This window comes from Xyrauchen texanus, chromosome 3, assembly GCF_025860055.1.
Source record: "Xyrauchen texanus isolate HMW12.3.18 chromosome 3, RBS_HiC_50CHRs, whole genome shotgun sequence".
NCBI lineage: Eukaryota > Metazoa > Chordata > Actinopteri > Cypriniformes > Catostomidae > Xyrauchen > Xyrauchen texanus.
The window spans coordinates 59398756-59414929 of record NC_068278.1 but is presented as its reverse complement, the minus strand read 5'-3'; the positions used below and the strand labels follow the sequence as shown (position 1 = coordinate 59414929).

The 16174-nt window shown below is 41.7% G+C and overlaps 1 protein-coding gene across 1 annotated transcript in view; it reads right to left on the bottom strand.

Moving 5' to 3' along the window:
- The window catches only part of LOC127625404 (myotubularin-related protein 3-like), a 36442-nt gene that overhangs the window by 12752 nt on the left and 7516 nt on the right, over positions 1–16174 (bottom strand). Inside the window, exons 6-14 of the mRNA XM_052100690.1 lie at positions 14630–14796; positions 13231–13324; positions 12733–12846; positions 10368–10546; positions 10164–10298; positions 5733–5844; positions 5432–5627; positions 1621–1803; positions 1270–1440 (exon numbers count right to left, since the gene is read on the bottom strand). Of these exons, the coding sequence (XP_051956650.1) occupies positions 1270–1440; positions 1621–1803; positions 5432–5627; positions 5733–5844; positions 10164–10298; positions 10368–10546; positions 12733–12846; positions 13231–13324; positions 14630–14796 (1351 nt within the window). The remainder of the gene's footprint in view (positions 1–1269; positions 1441–1620; positions 1804–5431; positions 5628–5732; positions 5845–10163; positions 10299–10367; positions 10547–12732; positions 12847–13230; positions 13325–14629; positions 14797–16174) is intronic.

The following is a 16174-nucleotide window of genomic DNA, read 5'->3' as shown; positions in this document are numbered from 1 at the left end:
AGGTAGGCAGCTCACTATTTGACCAAATAAACTGTCTAGGTAGGCAGCTCGCTATATGCCCAAATACACTGTCTAGGTAGGCAGCTCACTATTTGACCAAATAAACTGTCTAGGTAGGCAGCTCACTATATGCCCAAATACACTGTCTAGGTAGGCAGCTCACTATATGACCAAATACACTGTCTAGGTAGGCAGCTCACTATTTGACCAAATAAACTGTCTAGGTAGGCAGCTCGCTATATGCCCAAATACACTGTCTAGGTAGGCAGCTCGCTATATGCCCAAATACACTGTCTAGGTAGGCAGCTCACTATTTGACCAAATAAACTGTCTAGGTAGGCAGCTCGCTATATGCCCAAATACACTGTCTAGGTAGGCAGCTCACTATTTGACCAAATACACTGTCTAGGTAGGCAGCTCGCTATATGCCCAAATACACTGTCTAGGTAGGCAGCTCACTATTTGACCAAATACACTGTCTAGGTAGGCAGCTCACTATATGCCCAAATACACTGTCTAGGTAGGCAGCTCACTATTTGACCAAATAAACTGTCTAGGTAGGCAGCTCGCTATATGCCCAAATACACTGTCTAGGTAGGCAGCTCACTATTTGACCAAATAAACTGTCTAGGTAGGCAGCTCGCTATATGCCCAAATACACTGTCTAGGTAGGCAGCTCACTATTTGACCAAATAAACTGTCTAGGTAGGCAGCTCACTATTTGACCAAATAAACTGTCTAGGTAGGCAGCTCGCTATATGCCCAAATACACTGTCTAGGTAGGCAGCTCACTATTTGACCAAATACACTGTCTAGGTAGGCAGCTCACTATATGCCCAAATACACTGTCTAGGTAGGCAGCTCACTATATGCCCAAATACACTGTCTAGGTAGGCAGCTCGCTATATGCCCAAATACACTGTCTAGGTAGGCAGCTCGCTATATGCCCAAATACACTGTCTAGGTAGGCATCTCACTATATGCCCAAATACACTGTCTAGGTAGGCAGCTCACTATTTGACCAAATACACTGTCTAGGTAGGCAGCTCGCTATATGCCCAAATACACTGTCTAGGTAGGCAGCTCACTATATGCCCAAATACACTGTCTAGGTAGGCAGCTCACTATATGCCCAAATACACTGTCTAGGTAGGCAGCTCACTATTTGACCAAATACACTGTCTAGGTAGGCAGCTCACTAGATGTATATATTTGAGACAGACACAACAATCAAGAGATCAACGTCTGAGAGTGAATGAAGTGTGTTACCGCTTCAGATCGTGGTGAATAGAGGATGTTGTGGAAGGCGGGGTTTGTAGGTCTCAGGAGTGTCCAAACAGAACACGTGTTTTTATGAACACACCGCTCCTCGCGCTCCTTCACACTGTTACACAGGAACGTCCCAAACAGACACGAGTATGTGTGCTGAACTAACTTCACCTACAGAAACAAACACAGCAGCCACAAAATGCCATTAAAGCAGCACAATAAACCTGTATTTATTATATGCAAAATCAAATAGTGACGTATTAAAACCTCCAGCAGATGTTAATTAGCAGCACAGTAGTTATATAGAAACTGAAGAAGCATCTATCAAAGATGAGAGGTGACCGTGAGTACCAGGAAGGCCTCGTTGAACTGAAAGGAGCATGGGAACTGTCTCTGAAGCTGATGTACACCGTCCAGCCACTGCAGGAACACCGGACAGCGCTCGTTCAGATCCTCGCTCTCCCCGTGACCGCAGCGATCGGCAAACTTATGACCGTAATCCAACCACTCCATCTCTACCAGCACCTGAAAACCCTGAGAAGACCAAATCGAAACTATTTACAGAGCTTTCCTTTTCTATACAATATGAAAATGTCTCATGTTTCTACAATTTATATTTAAATGAACTTGAACTATGCACTAGGACTAGGCGACAGATCGTATGATTTTGCTGGCGATATAAACATTAACATTGTGAATAAAGCAACGATTGCTTCCTTAAAACTGTCATAATCGTAGTTTAGCAATCCTTGTCTCATGACTTGTGGGTTTGAGACCGTTAAGACATTGATGTTTTAATAGCACCTCTGTTTTAAGATTCTGTGGCAAACACGCGGTTATAGTTGGTTAAATTGATTGATTATGGTGCGTTCACATACAATGCGAATCGAGTATTTCACGCGGCGTGATTATATACAAAGTTAATGCAAAGACGCGAATAGACGCAAATTCGCGGTGGGCAGCGTGAATGAAGCGAATGGCGCGAAGCGAAAACGCTCAGCTAAATATCCGCACGACGCATTGACGCGAAAGCCTATCAGCATTGAGATTGTCCGTATGTCACTGACGTAGTAGCGTCACGTGAGTTTAAACAAAAATGTAATCAAGCGGTCAAATTCACGCGAGCAATGCAAGGCAAATTCTTTGGTATGTGAACGCACCATAATGGAATCGAGCGTTTCGCACGGCGCGATTTACATGCAAAGACGTGAATAGACACAAATTTGTGGCGGGCAGTGTGGAACGCTCAGCTAAATATCCGCACGACGCGAAAGCCTATCAGCATTGAGATTGTCCGTATGTCACTGATGTGCTGACGTAGTAGCAGAAGAAATCTGGAAAAATGGATGAGAATATGGTTGTAGCGGTGTGTGTGGGCACCCGGAAGTGTAGGACACAACGTCAACGTATCTGGGACTTCCACGACAGATACAGAGCAGCAATCGTTGTGATATCGGCCATGATTGATGGTGGAAAGATAAGTTGTCGTAGAAGCCCCGCCTCCTGTCCTTTTCCGGAAGAGAAGGGGGAATACTCGCGTGTTCGTGTTACGCGAACGCGAGTTTAAACAAATTTAATCCAGCGGTCAAACTTGCGCGATTAATGCAAGGCAAAACAAAATGTATGCATTTAATGTGAACGTTTAATTCACATACAATGCGAATCGAGCATTTTGCGTGGAGCGATTACATACAAAGTCAATGCAAAGGCACGAATGAAGCGAATGGCATGAAGCGAAAATGCAAAAACGCTTCATTTCGCACGAGTTGACATTTTTCAACTCCGCTAAATATCCGCATGATGCGTTGACGCGAAACCCTATCAGCATTGAGACTGTCCGTATGTCACAGACGTAGTAGCGTTACTTGCGCAAACGCGAGTTTAAATACAAATTTAATCCAGCGGTCAAATTCATTTCAGATTTTTTTTTCACGTTGAATGCAAACGCACCATTATGGTGCGTTCACATACAACGCGAATTGAGCATTCCGCACGGTACGATTACATACGAAGTCAATGCAAAGATGTGAATAGACGCAAATTCGCGGCGGGCAGCGCGATTGAAGCGAATGGCACGAAGCGAAAACTGTATATATACAGTATATACACCGATGACCCAAAACATTATGACCACTCACAGATGAAGCGAATAACGTACATCATCTCCTAATTACGCCACATGTCGGCGTCTGGGTAGATTAGATGGTGAGCGACCAATCAGTTCTCGTAGTCAACGTGTTGAAGTCAGTCAGATGAGTCCCGTTATCTTTTACATCACGTGGACGGCCGTGTACGTGTGCGTCATTTACCTGGGGAAGTGATGGTGACAGGATGCGCTGTGGGAAGACGACAAGCCGGTGGAGGGAGTGTGATGCTCTGGGCCAATGATCTGCTGGGAAACACGGTCATGTGGACCTTAACATGAAACGTGCCACCTACCTAAACATAGTGGCAGACCAGGTACACCCCTTCATGGCAATGGTGCTCCCTGATGGCAGTGGCCTCTTTCAGCAGGATAATGCGCCCTGCAACACTGCACACATTGTTCGGGAATGGTCTGAGGAACATGGTGAAGGGTTCAATCCGATTGAGCATCTGTGGGATGTGCTGGACCAACAAGTCCGATCAATGGCGGCTCCAACTCACCACTTACAGGACTTGAAGGATCTGATGCTAATGTCTTGGTGCCAGATACAACAGAACACATTCAGGGGTCTTGTTGAGTCCGTGCCTCGGCGGGTACCGACCGCTCTTATGGCGGCACGCGGAGGACCAACAGCATATTAGCTGGTCATAATGTTTTGGCTCATCGGTGCATATACACTCACCTAAAGGATTATTAGGAACACCTGTTCAATTTCTCATTAATGCAATTATCTAATCAACCAATCACATGGCAGTTGCTTCAATGCATTTAGGGGTGTGGTCCTGGTCAAGACAATCTCCTGAACTCCAAACTGAATGTCAGAATGGGAAAGAAAGGTGATTTAAGCAATTTTGAGCGTGGCATGGTTGTTGGTGCCAGACGGGCCGGTCTGAGTATTTCACAATCTGCTCAGTTACTGGGATTTTCACACACAACCATTTCTAGGGTTTACAAAGAATGGTCTGAAAAGGGAAAAACATCCAGTATGCGACAGTCCTGTGGGCGAAAATGCCTTGTTGATGCTAGAGGTCAGAGGAGAATGGGCCGACTGATTCAAGCTGATAGAAGAGCAACTTTGCCTGAAATAACCACTCGTTACAACCGAGGTATGCAGCAAAGCATTTGTGAAGCCACAACACGCACAACCTTGAGGCGGATGGGCTACAACAGCAGAAGACCCCACCGGGTACCACTCATCTCCACTACAAATAGGAAAAAGAGGCTACAATTTGCAAGAGCTCACCAAAATTGGACAGTTGAAGACTGGAAAAATGTTGCCTGGTCTGATGAGTCTCGATTTCTGTTGAGACATTCAGATGGTAGAGTCAGAATTTGGCGTAAACAGAATGAGAACATGGATCCATCATGCCTTGTTACCACTGTGCAGGCTGGTGGTGGTGGTGTAATGGTGTGGGGGATGTTTTCTTGGCACACTTTAGGCCCCTTAGTGCCAATTGGGCATCGTTTAAATGCCACGGCCTACCTGAGCATTGTTTCTGACCATGTCCATCCCTTTATGGCCACCATGTACCCATCCTCTGATGGCTACTTCCAGCAGGATAATGCACCATGTCACAAAGCTCGAATCATTTCAAATTGGTTTCTTGAACATGACAATGAGTTCACTGTACTAAAATGGCCCCCACAGTCACCAGATCTCAACCCAATAGAGCATCTTTGGGATGTGGTGGAACGGGAGCTTCGTGCCCTGGATGTGCATCCCACAAATCTCCATCAACTGCAAGATGCTATCCAATCAATATGGGCCAACATTTCTAAAGAATGCTTTCAGCACCTTGTTGAATCAATGCCACGTAGAATTAAAGCAGTTCTGAAGGTGAAAGGGGGTCAAACACAGTATTAGTATGTGTTCCTAATAATCCTTTAGGTGAGTGTATATATATATATATATATATATATAGCCTATATACACACACAAATATTAAATATTGTCAAATCGCGATTTTTACAAAGACGCCACATTGAGAATGACGTCACCAGTGCTGTGTGTCTGACCTCAATGGTCCTGTAGAATGGATCCAGGAGCAGTTTGGATAGAGCCACAATTTGCGGCGTCCTGTCCCAGCCGTCAGAGCAGTGCACCAGGACGGGCCTGCGGTCCCGATCCACTGCATTCACCACCAGAAGAGACGCCTTCAGCAGCAGAGACAAGTGCTGGAGCCATTTAGTGCCCTCCACAGCAGACAGCCAACTAATGAGGGAACATCAGAGAGAGGAGCATGTCAGGAGAGAAAGACGACCGAACTCTGTTCCTGCTGTAAACAGGTTTGTTGCAGTGGTTTGCCGGTTTACGTACTTGACCGGATCAGGGACTTGAGCACAGAGAGTACGCAAACACTGGAAGCTCTTGCGGATGGAGTGGATGTTGGCCATGCCCATAAACATCACCTCACAGTTACGGTAGTACTCTACAAGAAACACACAATCGAGGAAGGAATGAGAGAAAACCTACAGACCAAAAATATTCAGAAACTAGCATTTATTACGAAGATAAGCTCCGTTCTAGAACACAGTGTTTTAAACAAATTATAAGAGAATAAATATGAAAGAAATTGTGTTGGAAGCACAATAAAGTGACATGAATCGTCAACAACCATTGCATTCAATTCTTTTTCAGCATTGTTACATTATAATTAATTATAGAGCAAATGAATGCCACTTTTAGCTATCAATGGAACAGGTTGGCCTGTTAATGTATCTAATGTAAATATTAGGCTTAATACTTAGTCATAAAGACAACCACAGTCCATGCATTAACACCAATCTGCCTTGTGCTGTCTCCAAAAAAAGACAAATATCTTCTAATATATTTTCATTATTGATGCATCTGTTAAATGACATGAATGTGTTCGCTTGCTAGCAAAAAAATTACTAACGTAACATTATTTAATTTTTGATAAAACATCAAACTGATCAAATATTCATGTGTCATATGTTGTTGGAGAGCCCTTAAAGAGTAAAATACAACCAGCCTATTAGTTTTACTCACCGATGAAAATATAGTGAGTAACAGCTAAACATATGTCTTTGACAATTATGTTTATGTTGCTAATATGGCATGATTTAACTTATAACTTCACGATACATAAACTATCACATATCATTATTTAGAGTCTGTGATTATCTTTCAATCGAGTCCACACACAAGATAATCAGATGCAGTGCTTTAAGTGGCCCAAAAGAGGTGCCGGTACTCTATTATTATGTTTTTTGGGGGGTTTCTGACTCCCCTCCTCCCCTGAGGTAACAACAACTATATTGAAGGGGTTTTATATACAGCAGTCAACAGACGACCTTATACAAAATAATAAATCCTTTTATTAGTTTGTGGATTTGCTTGAGCTAGAAAGAGCTACTGAACATAAATAAAATGTGCAAAAGGGTATTGAAAATTTTTGAACAAAATGTGCAATGTGATCCAGTATATTTGCACATGAGTTATTAGAGTGCAAAACTCTGCCCATCTTGACACCATTTAAGACTTGCAACTGGACATCCATTGGCATGTCTGTAAAGGGACGCCCATGCTTGCCAATCTTATAAGCTGTTCTAAACACATTGCAAGTTGAAGCGTAGTCAGCCTTTCTCATATCTTCAATGTGTTTTTGCATTGTATTATGTGTTGCCTTCTCTTTTATTTCAACTGAATTGAGTCTCTGTGCTCTTTTATTTTCTTTCGTAGTGAGTTTTGTTGTGCAGCCTTGTCCCTTCCAAAAGACGAGATTAAGCACCCACTCCACTCCTGCGACACTCTCTGCCCTTGCTGCATGTCCACGCGAGCACAAACTTGACTACACACACTACAACCCAACTTTTGATTTCTGCTCATCAGCCACTTGTAGGCTAATTTGTGGAGAAATACCGGACTTGTGCTTGAGACCAACATTCTGGCCACTCATGCTCGCTAACGCGGCTGTTGTCATCGGTAGAAGTGGTGTCACTCTCGTCCTCGTCGCCACATGCGAGAACCTCATCGACAGCGGCACAAGTGCTGCTTTCATTAACTTGCGTCTGACCTGCAGCGATATCATACTGGCTTGGTGGGGTGTCAGCCAGCGAGTCCTCTGATTCTGACCTAGTTCTTTTATTACTCAGAGTCTGAAGCCAGGTGAGCATATTAAATGTTCAATGTATTTGTATTTTATTTGCATTTATGGTTGCGCGTTTCACACACCCACCGTTGTGTTGACACTGACAGCACCGTGGAAAAAGCGACGCATGCGCTTTTCACTTGTAAAACTCAAGGGTGTATGGGTAATGTAGTCTCTGCTCTCGGTGGGACGAATTAGTTAGCGTGCATTGTGAAGGGCGCTCTGAAAAGCGGCAGCGCAGCCAAATGATTAAAACAGATGTGCAAATGAGCTGCACTGCACGCTAAAAGCACGTTCTGGGCGCACGGAGAGGTGGCGGTACGCTCAAGAGCTATATTTGGAAGTGGCGGTACTGAGTACCAGCGCGTACCGGCCCACTTAAAGCACTGATCAGATGTATATATCATTAGATAATCCACATGAAGCACAATGTTACATATGACCACCAGGAGATGGCGCCAAATACACGACACAGACTCAATGATGACTCAAATGACACAGAATGAAACTCATTCTGTGAAATCTCATGACTAAAATCATGTCTGCATGCTATGCAAACCTTTAGTCATTGTTGTGTTTGCATGTGTAATTAGTTCTTATGTACAATTATTATCTTTTATTTGTTTGGAGATGTTTTTGGACACTATGATACATTATATTTGTAATGTTGGAACTATTGATCGCTTTGTCGTATCAACACAAACATGATCTCAGATACAGTCGACATGATTGGGAACAAAACAAAAGTAGTTTACACACAGAGATATATATATAATGTAAAATAAGTAAAAAAAAAGTGAATTTTTGGCTCAATTATTATTTTATTTAAAATTAGTTATTTTTTTACTTTTCAGGAGTTTCTTAGGCTGAGAGTCTCCAAATGTATCGTAATCTATATCCATCCATCCATCCATCCATCGTCAACCGCTTATCCTGTGTACAGGGTCGCGGGGGGCTGGAGCCTATCCCAGCTAACATTGGGCGAAAGGCGGGGGACACCCTGGACAGGTCGCCAGTCCATCGCAGGGCCACACATAGACAGACATACACTCACACTCACACTCACCTCCACATCCACATCAACATCCACACCTAGGGCAATTTTTTTTGGAGACACCAATTAACCTAGCCTGCATGTCTTTTGGATGGTGGGAGGAAGCCGGAGTACCCGGAGAGAACCCACGCAAACACGGGGAGAACATGCAAACTCCACACAGAAAGGCCGGGGCAACCGTAATCTATATCATTAAAAAAATATATATTTTTTTTACAATGCTACCAAACACTTATTGTCAAGATATAAACCTTAAATTTTATTTTCCTAAAAGAAACAGGAAATCTTTAAAAAAAAAACAAAAAAAACCACCCGCAGAGCTTAAAGGGTTAATTGGTGGCTTGTGTTTTGAGCGCAGACCTGACAAGGACACGTCTGCAATTCATGAATCCTGGTCTCTATTGAGAGAAAACACTTGGGAAATTGTTTTCTAAAATTCAGAATGATTTGAAGTCATAAAGAAAATAGCTAGAGAGAAAAAAAATCACATTTATTGTAAATTATTTGCAAATAATATTTTCATTCAAAATATATAAAATTGTCCTTACCACAACCTAAAAACACAAAGTCTATTGAAGGAAGATATGAGAGAGGCCACTGCCATCAGGGAGCACCATTGCCATGAAGGGGTGTACCTGGTCTGCCACTATGTTTAGGTAGGTGGCACGTTTCATGTTAAGCGTCCACATGACCGTGTTTCCCACCAGATCATTGGCCCAGAGCATCACACTCCCTCCACCGGCTTGTCGTCTTCCCACAGTGCATCCTGTCACCATCACTTCCCCAGGTAAATGACGCACACGTACACGGCCATCCACGTGATGTAAAAGATAACGGGACTCATCGGACCAGGCGACCGTCTTCCACTACTCCAAGGTCCATTTCCGACACCCGAGTGTTCATTGTAGGAGTCATCATGGGCACTCTGGCCGGTCTGCGGCTACGCTACCCCATACGCAGACGGGTGCGATGCGCTGTGTGTTGTGACACATTCCTCCCGTAACCATCGCTTAAGGTTTCTGTGACTTGTCGGACCAGACGGGATACCCTTCGTTGCCCTCGCACATCAATGAGCCTTGGACGCCCAACACCCTGTCGCCGGTTTGTGGTTTGTCCCGCCTCGGAACACTGTCAGTAGGTACTCGCCACTGCTGACCCGGGAGCACCCCACAAGCCTTGACATTTAAGAGATGCTCTGACCCAGTCGTCTGGCCATAACAATGCGGCCCTTGTCAAAGTCGCTCTGGTCTTCGCTCCTGCCCATTTCTCCAGCATTCAACAGGTTGACTACAAGAACTGATTGTTCACTCACCATCTAATCGACCCAGACCTGGACATGTGGCGTAATTAGGAGATGATGTACGTTATTCGCTTCATCTGTGAGTGGTCATAATGTTTTGGCTCATCGCCAAAACTAGTTTACTAGTTGAGCTAATCTGAATAAAGAATAACATCATGTCTGAATTGATGCAAATGAAAACAAACAAACCGTCAGTAGACGATTGATTATGCGTCACAGTTGTGTGCAGATCGTCTAATGTGAACATTTATCTATCGAACCGTATTGTGCAGATGGCGTTACCTGGGCATTCACAGCCGCCCCCTTTCGCTCGATTGGCTACAGCTGCAGCGTACGACCTGGCGTCCATTATTAACAGCTTCTGAGGGGATGTGGCGCTGGGCTCTGCCGCCACGTTCCCATTGGCCACGTGAGGGTCTGCAACACAAAGTAAATGAGCAGTAAACACAAAGCCACCGTATAGGGACTCCAGTCACGCTTTCTTACCAGAGTCGCCGACGGTACCCTTCACATGATGTCGAACGCACGAGCCGTTCATGTGCGGATCTGCGGCGCAAGCTTTCGCAATGACCTGAATCAAGCGCTCATCGTCAACGTTACGCCACCCCCACCAGCTGACCTCAGGTTGCCCACATCGACCAATCACAGCGCCCGAACTCTGGTGTCTGGGTCAAAGGTCACAGTAAAGGTGAGTAAAACACATCTGGGCCTATGTTATGGTAAATCATGTAGTCATGTTTTACTGTGGTAAAATCACACTGCTTATTGCTTCTATAAAACAAGGGGTATTAAAGAAGAGACCAATTCAATCATTTAATATTTACATTTAATGCCAATAACGAGTTAAGCTCAATCGACAGCATTTGTGGCATAATGATGATTGCCACAAAAATTATGACTCAACTAAAAATTACAAAATGGAAGTCAATGGGGCCAATTTTTGGAGGGTTTAAAGGCTTATAATTTTATAAAAGCACTAACATTAACAAAACTATAGTGAGTAATAGCAAGTATATGTCTTTGTCAGTTATGTTGCTGTTGCTTATATGCTGCGTTTTCACTTGTAACTTTACATACGTAACATATCATTATTTAGAGTCTGTGATTATCTTTCAAACGAGTCCACACACAAGATAATCAGATGTATAGATCATTAGATATTCCACATGAAGCACAATGTTACATATGACCACCAGGAGATGGCGCCAAATACACGACACAGACTCAATGATGACTCAAATGACACAGAATGAAACTCAATCTGTGAAATCATAATTATTTACAGTTGTTTTAGGGTTTGTTGACATATCGTCAAGGCAACAAAGTTGTAAAATTGGCTATAACTTTCAACAGTAAGTGATTTTATGACAGTAAAATCATGTTAACGCACATATTGTTTATGTCTTGTGTCTATACTTTTGAAACAAATGTTGTCGAAAAAATTTTTGCCTGACAAATAAAACTTCATTTTGTCCATCAGGACTTGATTGGATGACAATAAGACCAGCCATGTTTATTACATGCATATTCATACCAATATTTTGGCTAAACTTGATTCAGTCATGGACGGCAGTTCCACACATTTGAAATGAGTTTTCTTAAATTAAAATTACCATGTCATTTCAACTTGTGCATTTTAAGTAAAGGGAACCTAACTGAATCAAGTAAACCCAACAAAATGTTACATCAAAATAACACAAATGAAACTCTTTTATGAAAAGAGTCGAAAAAAGCATTAAATTAAAAAAAAAATGTATTACTGAATGAAAAAAGCATTAAATAAAAAAAATTCATAACCTAACGGAAAAAAACATTAACGAAAAAATAATTAAATAAAAAAATGTTATTACCTAACGAAAAAAAGCATAAAAAAATGATTAATTACTGAACGAAAAAAGCATTAAATAAAAAAAAAGTATTACCAAGTGAAAAAAGCATTAAATTAAAATAATTACCGAAAGAAAAAAGCATTAAATTAATATAATTAATTACCGAACGAAAAAAGCATTAAATAAATAAAGTATTACCAAGTGAAAAAAGCATTAAATTAAAATAATTCATTACTGAACGAAAAAAGCATTAAATAAATAAAGTATTACCAAGTGAAAAAAGCATTAAATTAAAATAATTCATTACCGAACGAAAAAAGCATTAAATTAAAATAATTACCGAACGAAAAAAAAAGCATTAAATTAAAAAAAAATTATTACCAAGTGAAAAAAGCATTAAATTAAAATAATTAATTACCGAGCGAAAAAAAAAAAAGCATTACATTAAAAGAATTAATTACTGAAAGAAAAAAGCATTAAATTAAAAATGAAATTACCAAACGAAATTGATTTTTTATTTTTAGACCTATATATGCCTTTACAAAAACCCAAAAAAATGTTACGTCAAATTAAACTCTTTTAGTGATATGCTAGCTAGTGACAGGAAATGTTAGCATGCTAAACACAAGCTAGTGGGAAGCACTCTGCTATGGTTAGCACAGCAATTACTCAGCAAATTTGCAGCAAATACTCCAAATGTATTGATCCTCAACCTCGGCTCAATCTCCACTCTTCACCATGATGGTAACCCCCTAAAACTACAACATAACAGAAATTCTTCTACATCTCAACATTACACTAACAAGTCTCCCTCTTTATATTCACCTTGCACAAAGACACATTAAATAACACTTTAATTAAGTTTATTCAATTATAAATGTAATGTTGACTTTAATACACAATTCAATTGATGTTTGGTCACAAGTGTGTGTATATCGGATGTTTTGTAATGACTATGAACTTGATGCATCTAACTATATTTGAAATAGAATACACAAACACACACACACACACACACACACCTGTAAACAACAGATGGGATTCTCTTCCCAGATCGGAATGCCGCTATCTTTTCCAGTTCTTGGTCGGTGATTGCAGCAGGCACAACAATCTGCTTGGGGTAACTGGCACACAACCTGTGACATCATCACAAACATATACACAAGACATCTGATTATGATCTCGTCTATTGTCTTTGTTTTTGTTATAGTGTGTTACCATGACAACAGTATTGAAAGCCCATTTATTGCACATGATTATGGATTATTGATCTTTATGGCATATTGAGCCGATCTGCAAATGTGACAACACCAATATCTCCTGCACATTGAACAAATTAATGGCCACTGTTTAACTTTTTCACACATTCAAAATAATAGACGGCAGTCACGGAATTAACCAGCAATACAAAAAATGTAATTTTTGAAGTAAAAAAATGAATACACAATACAAAAAAATCATCAGTGCTTTTTCTTTTTTGGAACACTAACTGAAAGTGCAATTCTATTCAATAGTGTCACCTGTAGTTGCTGTTGATGTTGGAGATTCTCCAGGACCTGTGTGTGTCAAAGCTCATCCGCTCCATCTCACGCTTAAACCTCTGCTGATGTCCTCCTGTAAACACACGCACACACACACACACACACGCACATACACACACACGCACACACACATACAAACACACACATTCACATACACACACATACACACACATACACACACACACACACACACACACACATACACATACAAACACACACACATACAAACACACACACACACATACAAACACACACACACAAACACACACACATACAAACACACACACGCACACACACATACAAACACACACACATACAAACACACACACGCGCACACACACATTCACATACACACACATACAAACACACACACATACACACACACACACACACACACATACAAACACACACACATACAAACACACACACACACTCACACACATACAAACACACACACATACAAACACACACACACACACACACATACAAACACACACATACAAACACACACACACACACACACACACACACTCACATACACACAAGCACACACATACAAACAAAAACACACGCACACACATACAAACACGCACACACACACGCACACACACATTCACATACACACACACACACTCACATACATACATACAAGCACACACACACGCACACACGTACACACATACACACACACACACACGCACGTACACACATACACGCACACACACACACGCACGCATACATACACACATACAAACACACACACACACATACGCACGCACATACATACACACATACAAACACACACACACACACATATACGCACGCACATACATACACACATACAAACACACACACACACACACACATACAAACACACACACACACACACACACACATACAAACACACACACACACACATATATACACACACATATACGCACGCACATACATACACACATACAAACACACACACACACGCACGCACATACAAACACACACACATATACACACACACATATACACACGCACGCACATACATACACACATACAAACACACACACACACATATACATACACACATTCACATACATACAAACACACGCACGCATGCATATACACACACACACACATACACACACGCACAAACACACACTCATACACACGCACACATATACACACACACAAATACACACATACACACACACATATACACACACGCACACATATACAAACACACACACAGACAAATACACACACACACATCCTGTTAGTTGTAAACTGTATTTGAAGAAGTCACTTAAACATCAAGTAAACAATTGGTTTAAAGGACAATAACGTGGATAAGCTAAATGTCAATCATTGAGGTGTGTGTGTGCACCTGCACGGCAGATCCCATCATGCAGTTCTCTCTCCTCATCAGACACACTTGTACTGCACGAGAGAAACGCAAATGCGAAGAGCTCCTCTAGTCTGGCCGGCAGCCGCATGGCAGCGGTGATCCTTCTCAACCAATCCTGACACTGCTCTGGTGACAGGAAGTGACACCTGAACACAACAGATCCATTACCCAATTTATTAGTCAGCATTAAATTGTCTCTTGTCAATAATTACGTATTTTAGTTGACGATAATGTGCAAAATGACAAAAGCATGTATCAATCTTAGACCAAACTTTACCCAAATACTAAAATATTTTCTAAAATTTATAAAACTACTTAAACATGCATCAAACAACTTCAATATTAATATGTTTAATACAGTTGAAGTCATACGTTCACATACACTTAGGTTCATTAAAACTTTTAACCGCTCCACAGATTTCATATTATTAAACTATAGTTTTTGGCGAGTCGTTTAGGACACAAGTAATTTTTCCAACAATGGTTTACAGACCGATTATGTCACTTTTAATTGACTATAATCACAATTCCAGTGGGTCAGAAGTTTACATACACTAAGTTAACTGTGCCTTTAAGCAGCTTGGAAAATTCCAGAATATGATGTCAAACCTTTAGACAATTAGCCAATTAGCTTCTGATAGGCTAATTGGGGTCAATTGGAGGTACCTGTGGATGTATTTTAAGGCCTTCAAACTCAGTGTCTCTTTGCTTGACATCACAGGAAACTCAAAAGACCTCAGAAAACATATTGTGCACCTCCACAAGTCTGGTTCATCCTTAGGAGCAATTCCCAAACACCTGAAGGTGCCACGTTCATCTGTACAATCAATAGTACACAAGTATAAACACCATGTGACCACACAGTCATCACACCGCTCAGGAAGGAGACGCATTCTGTCTCCTAGAGATGAACGTAGTTTGTGTGAAAAGTGCAAATCAATCCCAGAACAACAGCAAAGGACCTTGTGAAGATGCTGGAGGAAACAGGTGGACGAGTATCTAGATCCACAGCAAAACCAGTCCTATATGGACATCACCTGAAAGGCTCAGCAAGGAAGAAGCCGCTGCTCCAAAACCACCATAATACAAGCCAGACTACAGTTTGCAAGTGCACATGGGGACAAAGATCTGACTTCTGGAGAAATGTCCTCTGGTCTGATGACACAAATATTGAACGGTTTGGCCATAATGACCATCGTTATGTTTGGCGGGAAAAGAGTGAGGCTCGTACGCCGAAGAACACCATCCCGACCGTGAAGCATGGGGGTGCTGCATCATGTTGTGGGGGTGCTTTGCTGCAGGAGGGACGGGTGCACTTCACAAAAGGAAGGAATGTTATGTGGATATATTGAAGCAACGTCTAAAGACATCAGACTCGGTCACAAATGGGTCTTCCAAATGGACAATGACCCCAAGCACACCTCCAGAGTTGTGTCAAAATGGCTTTAGGACAACAAAGTCAAGGTATTGGAGCAGCATCACAAAGCCCTGAAGCAAGGAGGCCGACAAACCGGACTCAGTTAC